Source organism: Musa acuminata, chromosome BXJ3-9, assembly GCF_036884655.1.
Source record: "Musa acuminata AAA Group cultivar baxijiao chromosome BXJ3-9, Cavendish_Baxijiao_AAA, whole genome shotgun sequence".
In the NCBI taxonomy this organism is placed as follows: domain Eukaryota; kingdom Viridiplantae; phylum Streptophyta; class Magnoliopsida; order Zingiberales; family Musaceae; genus Musa; species Musa acuminata.
Genome location: NC_088357.1, coordinates 9,939,229 through 9,955,144, shown reverse-complemented (window position 1 = coordinate 9,955,144; position 15,916 = coordinate 9,939,229). Strand labels below are relative to the sequence as shown.

At 36.1% G+C, this 15,916-nt stretch overlaps 2 protein-coding genes across 2 annotated transcripts; both read right to left on the bottom strand.

Annotated features, from left to right (window-relative positions):
* LOC135648993 (uncharacterized) lies at nucleotides 1-4,750 on the bottom strand. Its single transcript, XM_065167061.1, has 6 exons — nucleotides 4,436-4,750; nucleotides 3,843-3,884; nucleotides 3,641-3,756; nucleotides 3,212-3,317; nucleotides 3,034-3,087; nucleotides 1-419 (listed from the first exon to the last, which is right to left on the bottom strand). Exons 1-6 carry the CDS (start codon nucleotides 4,703-4,705, stop codon nucleotides 261-263), a joined length of 747 nt encoding a protein of 248 aa, XP_065023133.1. The 5' UTR covers nucleotides 4,706-4,750; the 3' UTR covers nucleotides 1-260.
* Nucleotides 4,751-5,135: 385 nt separating this feature from the next.
* LOC135648991 (glucose-6-phosphate isomerase 1, chloroplastic-like) lies at nucleotides 5,136-15,853 on the bottom strand. The gene is made up of 14 exons (XM_065167059.1): nucleotides 15,191-15,853; nucleotides 13,954-14,076; nucleotides 12,522-12,620; nucleotides 12,348-12,431; nucleotides 10,881-11,024; nucleotides 10,739-10,804; nucleotides 10,553-10,621; nucleotides 10,356-10,463; nucleotides 9,106-9,158; nucleotides 8,885-9,023; nucleotides 7,101-7,257; nucleotides 6,933-7,011; nucleotides 6,147-6,213; nucleotides 5,136-5,529 (listed from the first exon to the last, which is right to left on the bottom strand). The coding sequence occupies exons 1-14, from the start codon at nucleotides 15,740-15,742 to the stop codon at nucleotides 5,395-5,397; spliced, it is 1,875 nt and encodes a 624-aa protein (XP_065023131.1). The 5' UTR covers nucleotides 15,743-15,853; the 3' UTR covers nucleotides 5,136-5,394.
* Between the last annotated feature and the right edge of the window lie 63 nt (nucleotides 15,854-15,916).

Genomic DNA, 15,916 nt, shown 5'->3' with positions numbered 1-15,916 from the left:
TGAAGAAGAAGAGATGCAGATGGTTCGGCGCATCATATTTTCAAGAACAAGATTTGATTATATATGACAGTCAAAATATACAATCATCACCTATCTAACCCCAAGTGAGACATTTCCACCAAAGACAATAAGCAGAAATAATTAATGAACCTGCCAAAGATGCAGATTGAACTCGAAGAGATGATGCCGATCATTTGAGTAAATGATTCCATTAGCTCTGTAAAACATTATCTCTGTATATAAGATTACTGAAATATCTGCTAGCGTTTGTAAAATTCAATCTTTCGGCTGCAAGCGGAATTAATTGCATCCTCCAAGCTCTCCATTTTGTCATACTCTACTCTGAAGGTAACCATGGTCACACCGTCTTTACCGGTATCATAATCTTCTTTAATGTCCTCAGCTTGAAAATGTTGCAGCTGTAATAAACCATTTGAACAACCTAAGAAAATCCATTAACACTGGAGGGCACTGTGATATGGGGCACAGCCACACGGTATTTTAACAGTTACATCAATGTGGCATGTTTCAGTAATTCCATTTACTTGAAAATAATAAATGACTGAGGATGCAAACCTCAATCTTTCCAACTGAAAGTCAAACTAGAAGATTCCAAATCATCAATCAGCATCATTGATTCTCAAGTACAGCATTTATAAAGAAGTCCTAGAAATCAAACATTTTGCTATTTCACAACCATTTGCATGTTTATTAAATCAATAAAAGCAAATGGTGCAAAAAACAACCGAAACTAAAATATTTTCTAGGCTATTTCAAGAATCCAAACCATTATTATTGGTCAAAATGATCATAGATGCATGCTGATATTCATTCTATTTTAATGGTCATAATTTGTTAATTATGTCAAGACATTGTGTATGACTCTATGCTACTAAAACTGATGACTTTCATGTATGTTTGGCATTCAGTTTAGAAATCTTCAAATTGCATGAATATTAACTTTTTTTAATATTCTTGCTCATGTTCAACAGTGCTAATAGTTGACTTGGAAACCCATGTTTTAAAACTAATTGGAAGGTCTGAAGCTTCAATCCTCCCAAAGGGAAAATAATCCAAGTCCATGAACACTTCAGTTAAGGTCATTCACAGCAGTATCTTACAAAAAATAAGGTTATTAACAGCTATGAAGGCAGAGCTCCATGTATTCCATGAACATAACTAAAATGCATAATTTTTCTCCATCTATCATGAAATATGAACGGGTGACAAGAAACATAAGTTTCTAAGAGCAAATATTTGTATGCAGGACTGTATTGAAATATCTACCAGTTATCCAGTTCTAAATCCACGTTGCCTAGATAAGAGACAACCATTACGGCTACATCTTTCATTAATGAACCTTGTCCATAGGATGACCAACACCAGTATGGCTCGGTTATAATTTGTTAAGCAAGCTTAGTCTGAATCTGCAGGAAGTACAATGCCATGCTTACGAGGTAATAGGAATAACAAGTTGAGCAACCTCAATATTTACTCAGATTTAATTAACACATTAAGAGAGTACTACGATGGAGTGGGATAATTACATATTATCCCTTGTAGGTTCTTAGGATTAATATCTCGATCCCCATACTTTAAAAAGTAGTATTAGGATCCCTACACTTACGTAAGTGAAACATTTAATCCAAATGACGATGTGAGAATAATTCGGATTAAATGTTTCACTTTCGTAAGTGTAGGAATCCAAATGTTACTTTTAAAGTACAGAGACCGGAATGCTAATCCTAGGTAACTATAGGGGTAATCTGTAATTACCCCCGATGAAGTAAATGGATAAATGTTTCTACTTCATGGACTTGTTAAGTAATTGCATCCCTTTGACTAATTAAGCATAAAAATGGTCAAATTACTCCCAAAAAATTTTCTCTGCTTATATAAATTTTCGGAGATATATTTTACAGCAAATATATTCAAACATAGTTTACTGATATAAATTGATATTTGCTGTGCATGTTTTGAATGTTCTTCATGCCCATCATTTACTAAATTTTTGTGATAATTTTTTTGGGGGAGAATGACAGATCATCAATCAACATTACTTGCATATGAGTTAGGACTTGATTATCAAAAGATGTTAGTCATACAGTAATTTTCAAAGGAAGCGATTCTCAACACAACCCAGTAACTTATCCCAAGTCAGCCAATTAGGTTGTCAGACTGTGCTCATACAAATTTCAGCCAAAGGTGTATTCATGTATCCCAAAATCTAATCGCCAGATTCAAACTATGGCTAATTTTGTACCTAAAATGTTAGTTATAAAATATACTTATAGGCCATACAGATAAAGCAAAATACAAAGCCTTAACTAATTTGATTCCAATATTACCTTATGTGATCTTCATTCATATATCAAGCATCATCTTCAAATTCTGATTTCTTTTATTTTCACAGATTTAATTAGACAGTGCAACAGGACCAAACAGGATGCTGTTATCCTCCTGGGTCTTCAATTCATATAACTGTGGTGGTTGCTACAGAATTACTTTGTTACAGAGTGGAATCTGATCATGTAGGTAGTTTTTAAACAAGACCATAAGGCATTTTTGAGTTGGTGCATAAATCAATCAAATTAGCATAGTAAAACATATCCAGCTCAGTTCAACAGTCAAAGTGGGGAGTACCCATTTAGTTGTCACACTAACTTGCAGACACGTAGCCCTAGGATGTCACAAACTCTTGGGGAGGGAGGGAGAAAACACATCACTAGTAACTACAAGCATGACCTTTTTCACGTATCTGACAAACAAGTAAACCCATTTTACCAATGCCTCCCTTAGTTTAGATACTTGCATACATAAAAAATAACCTGAAACAAAATTACATACATGCAATCATGGAAAATGCAGTCACAAGACACTAATACCAGGTAAATAAGCTAATTAATCTCAATATGTTGCATTCTATTTGACAATCTGGATTGTTTTGCCTAATGATATCACTATAGCATGCTATTTTATTCCATAACAAGGGGAATCTAAATAGAAAATTCAAAAAATCAGGTAGATAAAAACCTGATGGTACACTGTCCCCAACAACTCAAATGGAACCTCAATACCTATCGGGGCCTGAAATTAAGACAGATAAATAAATTGGCATGGGTTATAATCAGAATAAAAGACTTTGTCCAGTCAAAAAATAATCCAATTAAAGCAAAAACAAAAAAAGAGAGATTAGGTAATAGAACATTACTTTTGGTTTCACAAGACATGTTGTACCACCTTTGAGACACTCTGAAGCAACTCCTCCATAAGCCCTGACCAATCCTCCAGTTCCTAGTTTTATACCTCCAAAATACCTAGAAGTAAATGTTCAAGCTAATCATGCAAAGATATTTTTTTTATGATCACGAGTAGATAATATAAGCATGGATAAAATGGGATGTGATCATGAGATATTTTTACAAGAACATCAGAGTCATATGCTTGATAGAACTCATAAGGATAGGAATTTCCACATCAAAATTCAGATAAGATAGGTAACTTAAATTTAACAACAAATCATACATGCAAGTACAAATGAATTTTCAGTAGTCTGCACTATCAGTCGATTCAGCCTGCTCATCATGTTGGATGCAAAGGTCAACAGGAAACAAATTGACTCTTTACACAAAAGGAATACCTGATAACAACCACCATCACCATATCTAGTCCCGAAGAAACAATGGCAGAATACATTGGTTTTCCAGCTGTTCCAGATGGTTCGCCATCATCATTGCTCCGGTACTGGTCTCCAAGCTGCAGAACATGTCCAGTTACAAGCATAAGGAATTCATCATGCATAAAAGCTTCACTGGCAACAAAAGGGAGTGAATGACAGTCACCTTGTAGGCCCAGCAATTATGTGTGGCACGCGGATCTCGGACCTAAATTCACAATGATAACAAATGACCGATTAAAAAATGTGCATACAGCAATCAAAAACTTGTTGAATGTGGACAATAAAAATGGCAGCGCAGGTATAAGCATTACAAAACAAAATCTAACAGCGAGAAGGATAACTCCTGGTCCTACTGAAACAACACCGTGGTCGATAAATATCAAAGCATTTTGGCCATTTGAACCATTTAGGACGCCAAACAACAAGACTTGTACGTTTAATTAAATAATTTCTCCATTTACATTTAATATCAAACCTTTCCCAGGAATCACAACTCTGCAAAGTATGATTGTTAAAAACAACAATATATATTTTTTCTAAACAAAACAACAATATATTACGATTAGACGATAGCACATAAAAAAATTGATTTTTTTTCTCGGCGGATCAAAAGAAAACTCAATGAATATGACTCGAACTGATCATTTTTCGTTGCAGGTAATTGATGGAAGAATAATCAAACCCTAATCGCTCCGCATGTGTCGGACTTCGATAAGTAGAATCGAACCTAGAAGAAGGGAGCGGAGAAGAGAGAACCTCGGAGAGGAAGGAATGGGCGGAGCGCTCGTCGGAGATGGGTGCTGCAACGGCGAGGAACTTGCTCTTCTTGATCTCGCGCTCGCAGCTCACGCGCTCCTTTAGAGTGGTGTACGGAGACGGCGCAGAAGACATCGCGCGGGCAGTAAGCCCTCCTCCACCACCACCGCCGCCACTGCCGCAGCACGGCGTTGCAGCTTCCTGCGATCCCGACGCAGTTACGAGAAATGAAGGGAAACGGAGGCGGAGCGGTGATATTCTCACCGCCATCGGAGGATCCGACTTTAGAAAGAATTTGGTGGTGGGCGGACGCGATAAATAACGGCCGTTACATTGATTTTATCTGTGGTGTGTAGTGGAGTTATAAATACTGTAATTATAATTTATAACGCCTTCTTCTTTTCAATTTTGATAGAAAAGGAGCCCAAAAGGTTCTCTCTATTAATTTGTAGAAAATTTACTATAATCATCAATAAAAATTATCATTAAACGTTGAAATATGATTTTGCTCAAACCATCATCACTATAATTGATTGAAGGATCGGGCATGGGTTAATTGTTTGGACGAATTGTAGGTTTAATTATTTTTAAAATATATATATATATAATATATGAATGATATTATAAAAATGACTATTTTATAATGTAGTGAGAGAGAATTATATGGACAGAGCAAAAACAATAAAAATGAGAGAATTAGTGAATCAAACTAGTCGAAGATTTGAACAATATTGGAACAAGCAATATGATTACATGAAACATGAATTATCCTGATGGAAGAAATGATGTTTCCTAGTTGACGAAGCGGGGTTTTACACTCACCATAGGGTCTAGAACCGAGAGCAGCCTGCAATAGTCCTCAGTAATTCAATTTCATCAGTGATGCTCCCCAAGATTATTGTCGTATCTTTGCTCCATTGAGCATTTCTTTTTTACTCAACTGTTGTGCGAAAAATAACTTAATCGTACAATTCATCCACATTGCACTCTCCAAGGAAAACTTTGATACTTCGAGGTGACCCGCAGTTGCCTTCGGCTATCAGTGCTCTATCATTTGCAGCCACGTGTGCAATGATCTTGTATATCATTTCAATCTGCTCAGATGGTAAGGAGAGAAGAAAAAGAGTTTCAGGTGTTTGTAGAAGAAAAGAATGATGAAAAGCAATAAACTGCAATGTCTCTAGTATATACAAAACTTTCGAGTTACTGTTCAAATGAAAAGGAATGGATTTTTCTGAACTATTTAGGATCCGTATCACCCAGGATTATGTGGAAAAAACATTCTAATAGGTGGATACTTCAAGCACAACTGAAATCTTTAAAATCAAGGATCAAGATACCAACACATATTTATATATGGCTAAGTACAACTTTGCTTTGTATCACAAACCAAGATCTTGCTCTAAATATATGAAGCTCCTCGCTTGTAAAATTACAGAACATATTGGTGACCAAGAAGCTTTGGAGGGTGTAAAAAATAAAATTCAAGATGAAATATGTCATGAGGAGGGATTGTACATTTCCTTAATGGTGGTGCCAGATTCTAGTTGATGTTTGTTACCCATTATTTAAAAAAAAAAAAGACTTTGTATTATTCCTGAAAGCTTTCGGTTTCATAGATTAGTATGTGTTGCATTTTCCTCTATGAATATGGCCAGTATTATAAAGTAGCCAAGTAATTATTGAATGACGGACAATCAAGCACTGGTACCTGTTCTGGAGCATGGCATCGTTCTGCAATTTCGTCAAGTGTCAAAGGCTCAACAGGCTCTTTGCAGCTGACAGAGACAAGGTTCGTGTTAAAGGAAAGAACAACAGTAAAGCAATAATATTTGCAAGACACCAAAAAGAAATGATAGTAAGCAAACTTTGTTAGTTACTCTCTGTTCTGACAAAGTGAGAATTACGAATTTGGATAAGCAGATGTGCATCAAATTAACAAAGGAAACTATCAATTTCGAGAGTGAGCCTCAGTGGTCAGGTAGGATGGTTTACTGCAACCAACCATCCAGACTCCAGACTTAAAAGTCATTGAAATAGCCTCCCTGCATATAAAGTCTAGTCTATGTACATTTTGACATCCACCAAATCCCAGTAACTTTATTCAAATTTCAGCTAAGAGAAACACTATCAGTCAGAAGTCAAGGCTTCTGAGATAGCTGACATAGTGATGTTCCTTAAAAAAACAAAGACAGTGATATTCCTACATACATTACAAAACAAAACTGGAAAACTGCATTCTAGCAAATTTTAAGTCCACGATCAAGATAGTGACCTGCTAATCACGACTACTCGAGATCCCTGCTTGCAGTGTTTAAAATTTGCTATACTAGAAAAAACAGCCAAAATAGTATATTCATATTCTTTTTCAAGTTTCTAAGAGTTGCAATGGTCTTAGTTGATTCTGATAAAGACAATCACTTGCCATGTATGGATTTCAAAGATTTCCTGATAAAAAGTTAGAGCAGATGTTAACACCCAACGAGAGGTCACACACCTTGCTTCATTTAAAATGGAAAGAACCCTCTTTTGTAGTGCTAATACGTCCCCTGCTGCTTTCTTTCCAGCTTCCACGCCTTTAAACATAAGAAAAATGAACTAATGCAACTTTTGAAGGAAAAAATAAAACATTTTAATTAATTTTAGGATATAATGTTGCACATACCAGGTTGATGGTATGCATTGATATTGATCAGACATGCATATATTCCAACAGCTCGCTCGTAAAGTGCAACTAGTGCTCCCACAGATCTAGGAGTTACTTCTTGCACAGTTACTGTAATGGACTCACGATCATTTGCATAGAGGGCTGAACGTGTTCCCTGTGCAAGATGCTCATATTCAATAACTTTTTAACTATTTGATAAGTATATTTGAACAATATCATATGCTTTGTAGGAGATGTGTACAAGAATAAATTTTAAAGTTACAAGGGAGAAAATAAAGCCATCCCACAAGTAATAAGCACATTCCTTGCCTGATGATACCATAAAAATGGTTTAGTAAAAAAACGGAGTTTTCTTTGCCTATAGGAGACTTGGTGTAGAATTTTGAAGAATCCAGAATAGTTTTTATCGGAAGGCTTGTAACCCGATAAGCACATGGAAATCAAATCATGTCAATTACTTCAACATATCCTGCTGAGGCAAAAAGCGTTTCCATACTTACCATCAAATGTTTATATTAAATGTAAAAATAGGCCGGTTAGACGAAAGTAGTGCATACTATGGTAACTGGTAAATACCAATTCCTGCAGAAGGGGTTAAAAGTTTTATTTTTTACTAAAAAAACTTTAACTGAAAAAGAAGTTAAAGTTGTACTTCCTACTGCCACACAAAGGGAGCAAAATAAGAAAAAGAAAATGGAAAGACATCTGACAATTTCACAATAGAAATAACAGATAGAAGTGTCTTGAGAAAGATCAGTAAAATTATCATAATACCTTGAAGAGGGATTTTAGCATTGGTCTACTTTCTGGATTCAAATGTGGTTACCACTATTTGGCTTGTTACTTCGATGATCGCATGCCTAACCAGAGCAAAACATGGCTAACATGCACATGCTTTTGGAGACAACACTGACACATACCATAAGAAAATATCAATTTCACTGGGCATAACTAACAGATTTAGCCATTGTGGGCAAGGAGATTAACAAAAAAATATTGCAATCTCCATCATGACATTGATGCATACAAAAAGCAGGATGTTTTTCATATTTCTTAGTTCTTACCTAATATTCATTCACAAAATGAATATACTATATAAGTATATAGCAGCAGAAATGTTTTGTGCTATACCATGTCTTTCCACATACAAATCACATAAACTAACACTATTCCTGGATTATGTGAGGTGAATATAAATTAATGCAGCAAAGAAACTAAACACTTCTGGGAGATACCTATGTCCCTTTAAAAATGCCAAAAGGGTGGCAAATCCAACTTCCAAGTATATAACCAAGAATGTCTTTTGCAAAAAATGTTCATATTCCACATAGATGTGTTCTTGAATAAGGAGTACCAAATATGATTTATCTCTTAAATTTGATATTCACTTTACACTGTGAAATTAATACAACAGACAACAGAAAGATATAAAATTTTGAATATTTTTTAAGACTCTGTCATATGCAGAGATTTATGGGCTTCAAGCAGATGACCAAAGATGTTATTTAGTGAACAAAAAGGACAATCTGAATGCCAAGCCCCAAATCTCGTGCCAATAGATGTCAACTGGTAGGTAGCACAGTCAAGATCTCAACCCAAATAATTGAATTATCCTCAATATTGAATGGCAAAAAAGGACTCCGATAATCAACTCCAAATAATTGCACATAACAGTAAAAAAAGACAAATATTTACTAATTACTATATCATATAAATAGTCAAATTATGTCAACCTAGTGGAAATTGACCACCAAATGTCATGAGAAACAATATAGATGTACCTGTAGCATTCCAAATAAATAGTCACCACAGGTTACTCCTGGTTCAAGCTCCCAGTCATGACCAGGGGGTCTGTCTCGTAATACTTCAATAAAAGTAACAAAGAAATTATGGACACCTTCCCTCAGCTGCTGGATGTAGCTGTTGACAAGAAGATAAGAGTATATAACAGTCAAGCTCAAAATACCAATGAAAATATTAGACAAAGTGAAGTGATACCCACGCATGCTGATCAGTACTTCCTTTATTTCCGTAAACAGTAATTCCTTGATTAACCTATGAAACAAAACTTTCTACAATTAAAGGTTTGTGAGAATCACAATATAATGGAAGCATGTATCTCATAACCATATAGCAAACAAAACGTGTTCTAAAGATAGACGAAAGACTTCCAACATATCCTTCTTTTTTTCTTTGTTGGTGGGCAGGTGGGGGATAGAGATAGACAGAATTATGAAGAAATTAAAGTGACATCAGCAAAGGTCAGTGAAAAACCAGTGCATATTTGCAAACTCAAACAATGAAATAGAAAATAGTTGCAGCAAAAGTAATGTTGGTTTGTCACAGGCAGTCCTTAATAATACTCAGTAAAGATGGTGAGGGCAATACGGTTGCAATGTACAATATAGCACATATCATGATGATTTATAGACAGTAGCCTTTCAGGTGTTTAAATTAGAAGATATTTGCTGTATGACTTGATATCCTAGTCAACTGATGCTTTATGGAGAAACACCTGCTCAAAGTCCACAACCCAATTATAATTCAAATGTTACTAGCAGCAAGATAAGATAATAAGCATCATCATATCCACCTTTCCCTCTTGCAAGGAATGCTGTTAAATGACACACTGCATGTACCCAGTTTATGTGAAATTCAATTATCCATTTTTAAGTTGTTTACTTTTGTCTTTTGCTTTTTGTTGGTTCAACCACAAACTGATCAGCATGCTCATAATACAACTAAGGCCGAACATGTTGATCTTTAAGTCAATCCAACAAGGGATTAGGTTTAGGACTCCAGGGAACTCTCAGATAAATGACAAGATGATCAAATGAGTCCAAGAGACTAAATGATACAGACTAGTTACAGTAGAACCCACTGTAAACTTTTCCTTTGTCTCTTACCCTTTTTTCCACACTGGGAATGTCCTGCCACCAGATGACATTAAGGCAATCCTTTCCCTCTTTTTCTCACTCATATATATTGTCCATGAAATCAGACAGATGATTTAATTGAGTTGTAAACCAAGTAATTAAACTGGAAATTGAAAAGCAAGCCCAATCACCAGGGTTATTTTTAGATATAACTTAACTGGACCTTCTATCAAAATGCACAAAAAAAATCCATGTAGTTCCACCCATTCACCATTTGAACTCGAGACACAATTTAGATTTCAAGAGGAGAACACATTGGAACCATAGACCAAATCTTAGAAAATAAAGAAAATCTTAAAAAAGCATACTGACAGACCCGATTCCCATCAAGGTCGAACTCCTTTCCAAGTGATTCCATGACCAGCTGCTGCAAATATCTACTAAAAAGTAACAAGCTATCCTTGTAAGGAAGAACAACCATATCCTGTATCAAGTAGATGACTGAATCAGAAGAGCTAACAATAAAGATGATATGTGATGAGACAAACAATGGTGGAAGAAAGGATTGCAAACCTTGGAACCAACTCCATCAGAAGCCCAGTACCAACATAGAGCAAGAAGGGCTGCAGGATTATTCCTCACCTGGATAAAAAATGACAGTTTGTAAAAAGAAAAGACAATATAGCATAGGGCTGAATGACTATAACAATCTGACAAATATGCTGCCGAAATTTTAAGATAATGCAAAAAGATATGTACCACGGTTGTCCGATTTGCCTCATCCATCAATGATGCACCAACAAGCATTTCTTTAATGTCAATACCCTGGACAACAAGCAACCATAGTCAAAACTTTCACACCGACAACCTGACATCTCAAGATAATAAGAGAAGAACATGCCTGGAGTGAAGCAGGGAGCAAACCCACAGCAGACATTTCCGATGTTCTACCACCAACCCAGTCAAACATAGGAAATCTTGCTAACCACCCCTCAATTCTGGCTGCATTATCTAAAAGTGAGTTCTGCTGTGTGATAGCAACACCCTGCAAAAATTGTCTGATCTAAGTTATTTGTTTACATTGAAACAAAAAAAGAGAGAACTGCCTACCGCCCGAATGCAACTGAAGCAAAAACAGAAAGCATAAATGCTACCATTCACAGAAAAATTTGGAGCTCAAATGGACTGTAAATGTAGGTTCCTATACTTCCAACAAGCTCAGAGAATCCTAGTTAACCATCAGTTTGGTGTTTGTATCAGTCAAATTAAGTCATATAAATCATTTATCGATGTATTGTGGATAATACAACTTAAACTTCCAATTATACCAACATGACAGACATACTTTGTTTAATTCTCCAAAATTTGTTGTAGTATAAATCCACAACTTAATCTTACCCTTGACAAATACATCCATCACCCATCTACTGCTTCAAAGAAGATGCTTTGGTGAGAAAAGGCAACATAAAGATATCTTATCTCATGTAAATTTGCAAATAAAGAAAAGAAAAGAAAACAAAGAATAGGTTTATCATTCCTATTGCAAGTAAACAAAAGAATTTGCACTACTTCAACTTCAACTTTTTAACCTTTAACAATTTTAACTGAAGGGCCATAATCTGCAGGAATAAAAGCCATCTGAAATCATTCAGCCCTCATAATGCTCAAACCTTATCTCCGTATATCAAAATTCAACATATATCCAAGAAGTACAACATTTAGGGTTGGACTGGACATGGTTGCAATTTATATAGCAGCAGATATAGAGCCATGTACATTATGTTAGCTGCCAAGATAATGTCAACCACCCCACCACAATTCTTCTCTTAAAACTACCAAGTACTTAAATAATTTATAATTTTCCTTCTTGAGCCTTAACTAGATGCCTACACTAAGACCATGTTAATACAAAAGTATGTGCAGGTGCTCTAAGATGCAACTGTCTATTATGGATCAGAGGAATCAACAAATCACCAATTATTTATATTTGAAGAGGACAAAAGTCTACTTTTTGTTTAAGTATATGGCCTCCTGCTCAGATAATTAACCTAAGTTAAGCATAATTAAGACACCAAAAGGAAGCATAATCTAGCCTCCAAAAAGAACAATTCTCCCAAAGGAAACTTGAGAACGTTGCTCCATTACGTGGAACATAATTCAAAAGAAAAAATATTACAATTGCTAGCTGTATATTGTCAAACATATCACTGACTTACAATTGTTCAGAAAATTGTTCAAAATAGCTTCAACTGAGGAAAATATATCATCAACAAATGATATAACCTTGTTATAAGGAATTAAGCACACACTTCTTTCAATAAAATATGGAGAAAAATCAAGAATCATAACAAAAACCTGAGAGCAAAACCTGTTTTGAGAAATCCAGCCCAGCTTCTCGAAAGGCTTTCTGAACTTCCAGCAACCCATTTCGGGTTTCAGGGGTGCCTCCACTCTGGTACATAATAAAATAACGAATTATGCATAATGCTCACTCCAAGATATCATAACTCATGAAACTGAAGTCTAACACTACATGACTAACCTTTGATATAACAATTACAAGTGTTGATGCAAGCTCAGGACCAAGCTGTGCTATTTGATGATCAATTCCAGCTGGATCTGTATTGTCAATAAATCTTATCTGGCACATCATGAAAATTAGAAACAGAAAAATAATTACATGTAGGACAGGAAATTCAAAATGAGATTTTAATAAGCCAATACTTCATCCAATTGTGAAAATACTAAAATGGATAACATACAAGAAACTTAAAGTGACTACTTAGGAGTCCAAACTAATTAAAGATTGATAATTTAAAATATGAGAAGCCTTCAGCAATACCTAGATGCTCCTTAATAGATGGAATTATATGGTAATGAGTGAAACACCTTTCTTTTCCACAGAAAAGTTTATTTAGATTCCTTATCCTCTATTCTTGTTAAACATGGAAAAGCCAATCGATTTGCATGTTTGTAAAGTAAACAGTGGAGCCAGCATTTCCTAAGAATCAAACAGTTGACCCTATATATGATCTACTTGTTGCCTATTACATGATTAGTGAAGAAAACCAGATGAAAAAGTATTTCCTAAATGTACATAGAAATTACTAATACAAACAGAACTTGTCACATCAATAGCTTCAAGTACTCTAGTCAATGCCCTAGTTTTTATGTATAACATAATCTTTCACAACAACCATTTATAATAAATATTGATATCTACATTTCTGTTTTGCAATATCTTGAGACTAAAACAATAATGCTCTAGCTACACACAATTATGTTTGAAGCAAATTTTGCACAAGGCCAAAACATCGTAAGTGCTTATGGCATCCCCTCAATGAGTTCAGCCAATAACCCAGACATGTTTCTGTGTGTTGCAAAAAGTGATATAATGTGCTATAAATTTCCCAGGAATCCGAAAAGGAATGTGGTCTTAGTAAAAACTACAACTACATGAAGGAGAAAAGAATAGAAAACAGTATATTAAGTAACGAAAAAAGATAATGAATAAGCATGAAACATCCTAGCAATGCTACAAAGGGACTATAATAAAAAATGTAAATTAAGCAACTACACGAAATGATATGGGAAATGGGAAATAGCAATGAACAAACAATGTAGTGTTAAAACTCGTAATTTGTTGAAGAATAGAATCCAGATCCTTCACATCATAGCCAAATATATGAAACTCAAACAAAAGCTCTAGAAAGCACAATAAATAATCTAATTAATAGAAAAGAAAGTGAAATAGTTATCCATATAATTTGTACAGGATCTTTAACCAATCAAAGGGATGATGTAAAGTGAGTGGGAGTGATAGTTATGCAAACCAGATACCATAACATCGAAACCATTAACCAAGTTAAGACACCTTATAGAAAGTAGGGTTGCATGCTAGGATATAGCAATGGGACATTAAACTGAAGAGTCCATAATATAACAGTAGATTTGGTCAAGGGCCAGAGACAAACCTTCAGAGGAGGATTATCAGGTGCTAATGCTTCGGCAACAAACTGAGGTCCCAGAGATGAACCTCCAATTCCAACAGAAAGAATCTGGGTAAAGCGACCAGCGGGAGATGATGGAGGTTTAATCTGTTTTCATTTAAAAATATCAATAGAATAATTTAGAGACACTTTATTCTAAAAGTGATGGTTTTTAAAATTTGCAATGTATCATGATGTAGGTTGCATGTCTCTCTATCAATGATAGATGAGAAAAATCAGTTAAAATCAATTAGCCTCTAGTGAAAAAATAATCATACATAATCAAGACACAAGACTCCTTTTCTTTTTGTAGACCAACATTTTTGTGACCAACATGATGAACTAAAAAGGGAGCATTAAGATTCCATCACTTTGTCAAGTTTAAACTAATCTGATTCTCTTAGAACATGGTAGAAGTTGGATATCAATGATAGTGAAACAAATATGAAGAAATGTACAGCAACTGAACCTTTGGCCCTACATTTAGAACCAGTAATATTCAATAATTTGGCATTTCTTTTAATATATTTGGAATTTGGAAGCTATTACGTTGCTTGATTATTCTTGATTGGCAATTCATGGGCTGATCATGGATATACTAGGTAAATTATTTTTAAGAACTTAAACTCTTTCAGCAGACTTATTATTGACAGCTAACCGATTAGCTATTTAGATTGCCAACTTAGTTCAGACAAATTATGTTTCAGTTGCTATAACCAAAACCTAAAAAAAATGTGTTGAAGGGACAAATGCATGGAAATTATGTTCTCAACGAAGTGAAACAGATTCTTGTTCTGCTTGATGCATAAGGAAATTATGTTTTATCTGCAAGATATATAACTAACCAATAAATCTACTTTATTTACAAAATATTTATGCATGGGCATTCGTTAAATATAGTAGTTTATCATATAAATTTGATAAAACATAATTAATTCTACAAAAATTAGGTGTTATGAATTCACCATTTGCCCTGCCAATGAAGTATCATAGATGCTGCCAAAGCATTGCATTGAAGAAGGAAATTAACTTTGTTTGGTTAAAATTTCAACCCCCGTGTGAAAGACAAACGACTACACAAATTGTACATCCGGATCTTTAGCCAAGAGCTAAAGAAACAGCCATGACCAACAGCAAGTTGTACTGCCAATCCGAGGATGAAACAGAATCGCAATGTACCAAAATTTTTAACAAAATAAGCACTTAAGAAGGGGGGCCTTACCTTAGCACTGATGATATCGTCGGCAAACTTGCAGATGGCATCGAGCGTATTCTCGATTTGTAACCTCAAGAACGAGTTGGGAGCCAGCTTGGGATCCCTCAACCAGTAATGTCCGACCATTCGTCCCTCGTCGGGGTTCGCGATCGCGCCCTTCTCGAGTTCCTGCATCGCGTGGAACGCCTTCTGGAGCCTCGGCTCCATCTCAGCGAGAAATTCGTCGGTAAAGGCTATCCGGCTGACATCGAGGAAGAGACCTAGCTCCTTGTGCTGGTACAGCCAGTCCACATATCGGCGCCACAGCTTGATGGGATCCTTCTCGATACCCAGCGTCTTCTTCTCCGGCGGCAGGGAGGCGGAGGAAGTGGTCGAGGGGGACCGCGGAAGGTCGGCGATGGAACAGGGCGGACGGAGGTGCGGGAGGCGACCCGAGGGGAAGATCGGGATGGCGGCGGCATGCCGGGAACTAGGGATGGGTTTCGGGGGAAGGAGGGGGCGGCGATGGCGGAGGGCGGAGGAGGAGTAGGAGGAGCAAACGCCGGAGATGGACGCCATGGAGCGAGAAGGGTAGAGATTAGAAGCGGAGACAACGAGATGAGGAGAGGAAGAAATGGGAAGTTCACATCGAACTGGGCCACACAAGACAAGGGCGAGGTGAGATACGAAACGGACTGGGTGTCGCTTTTATACCGGGAGGGAGACTCGGGTGAGGTGCGGCTCCCCTGGCCC

Excerpts from the sequence above, each read along its gene's own strand:
- LOC135648993 (XM_065167061.1), bottom strand. The coding sequence starts at position 4,705 with ATGGCGGTGAGAATATCACCGCTCCGCCTCCGTTTCCCTTCATTTCTC. Across the intron at positions 3,318-3,640 it reads GTGATGGTGGTTGTTATCAG|GTATTTTGGAGGTATAAAAC; the intron begins GTATTCCTTTTG and ends ATTTACTTCTAG. Across the intron at positions 3,088-3,211 it reads CATGTCTTGTGAAACCAAAA|GCCCCGATAGGTATTGAGGT; the intron begins GTAATGTTCTAT and ends TCTTAATTTCAG.
- LOC135648991 (XM_065167059.1), bottom strand. The coding sequence starts at position 15,742 with ATGGCGTCCATCTCCGGCGTTTGCTCCTCCTACTCCTCCTCCGCCCTC. Across the intron at positions 12,432-12,521 it reads TTGTAATTGTTATATCAAAG|AGTGGAGGCACCCCTGAAAC; the intron begins GTTAGTCATGTA and ends ATTATGTACCAG. Across the intron at positions 9,159-10,355 it reads TCGACCTTGATGGGAATCGG|GTTAATCAAGGAATTACTGT; the intron begins GTCTGTCAGTAT and ends TTTGTTTCATAG.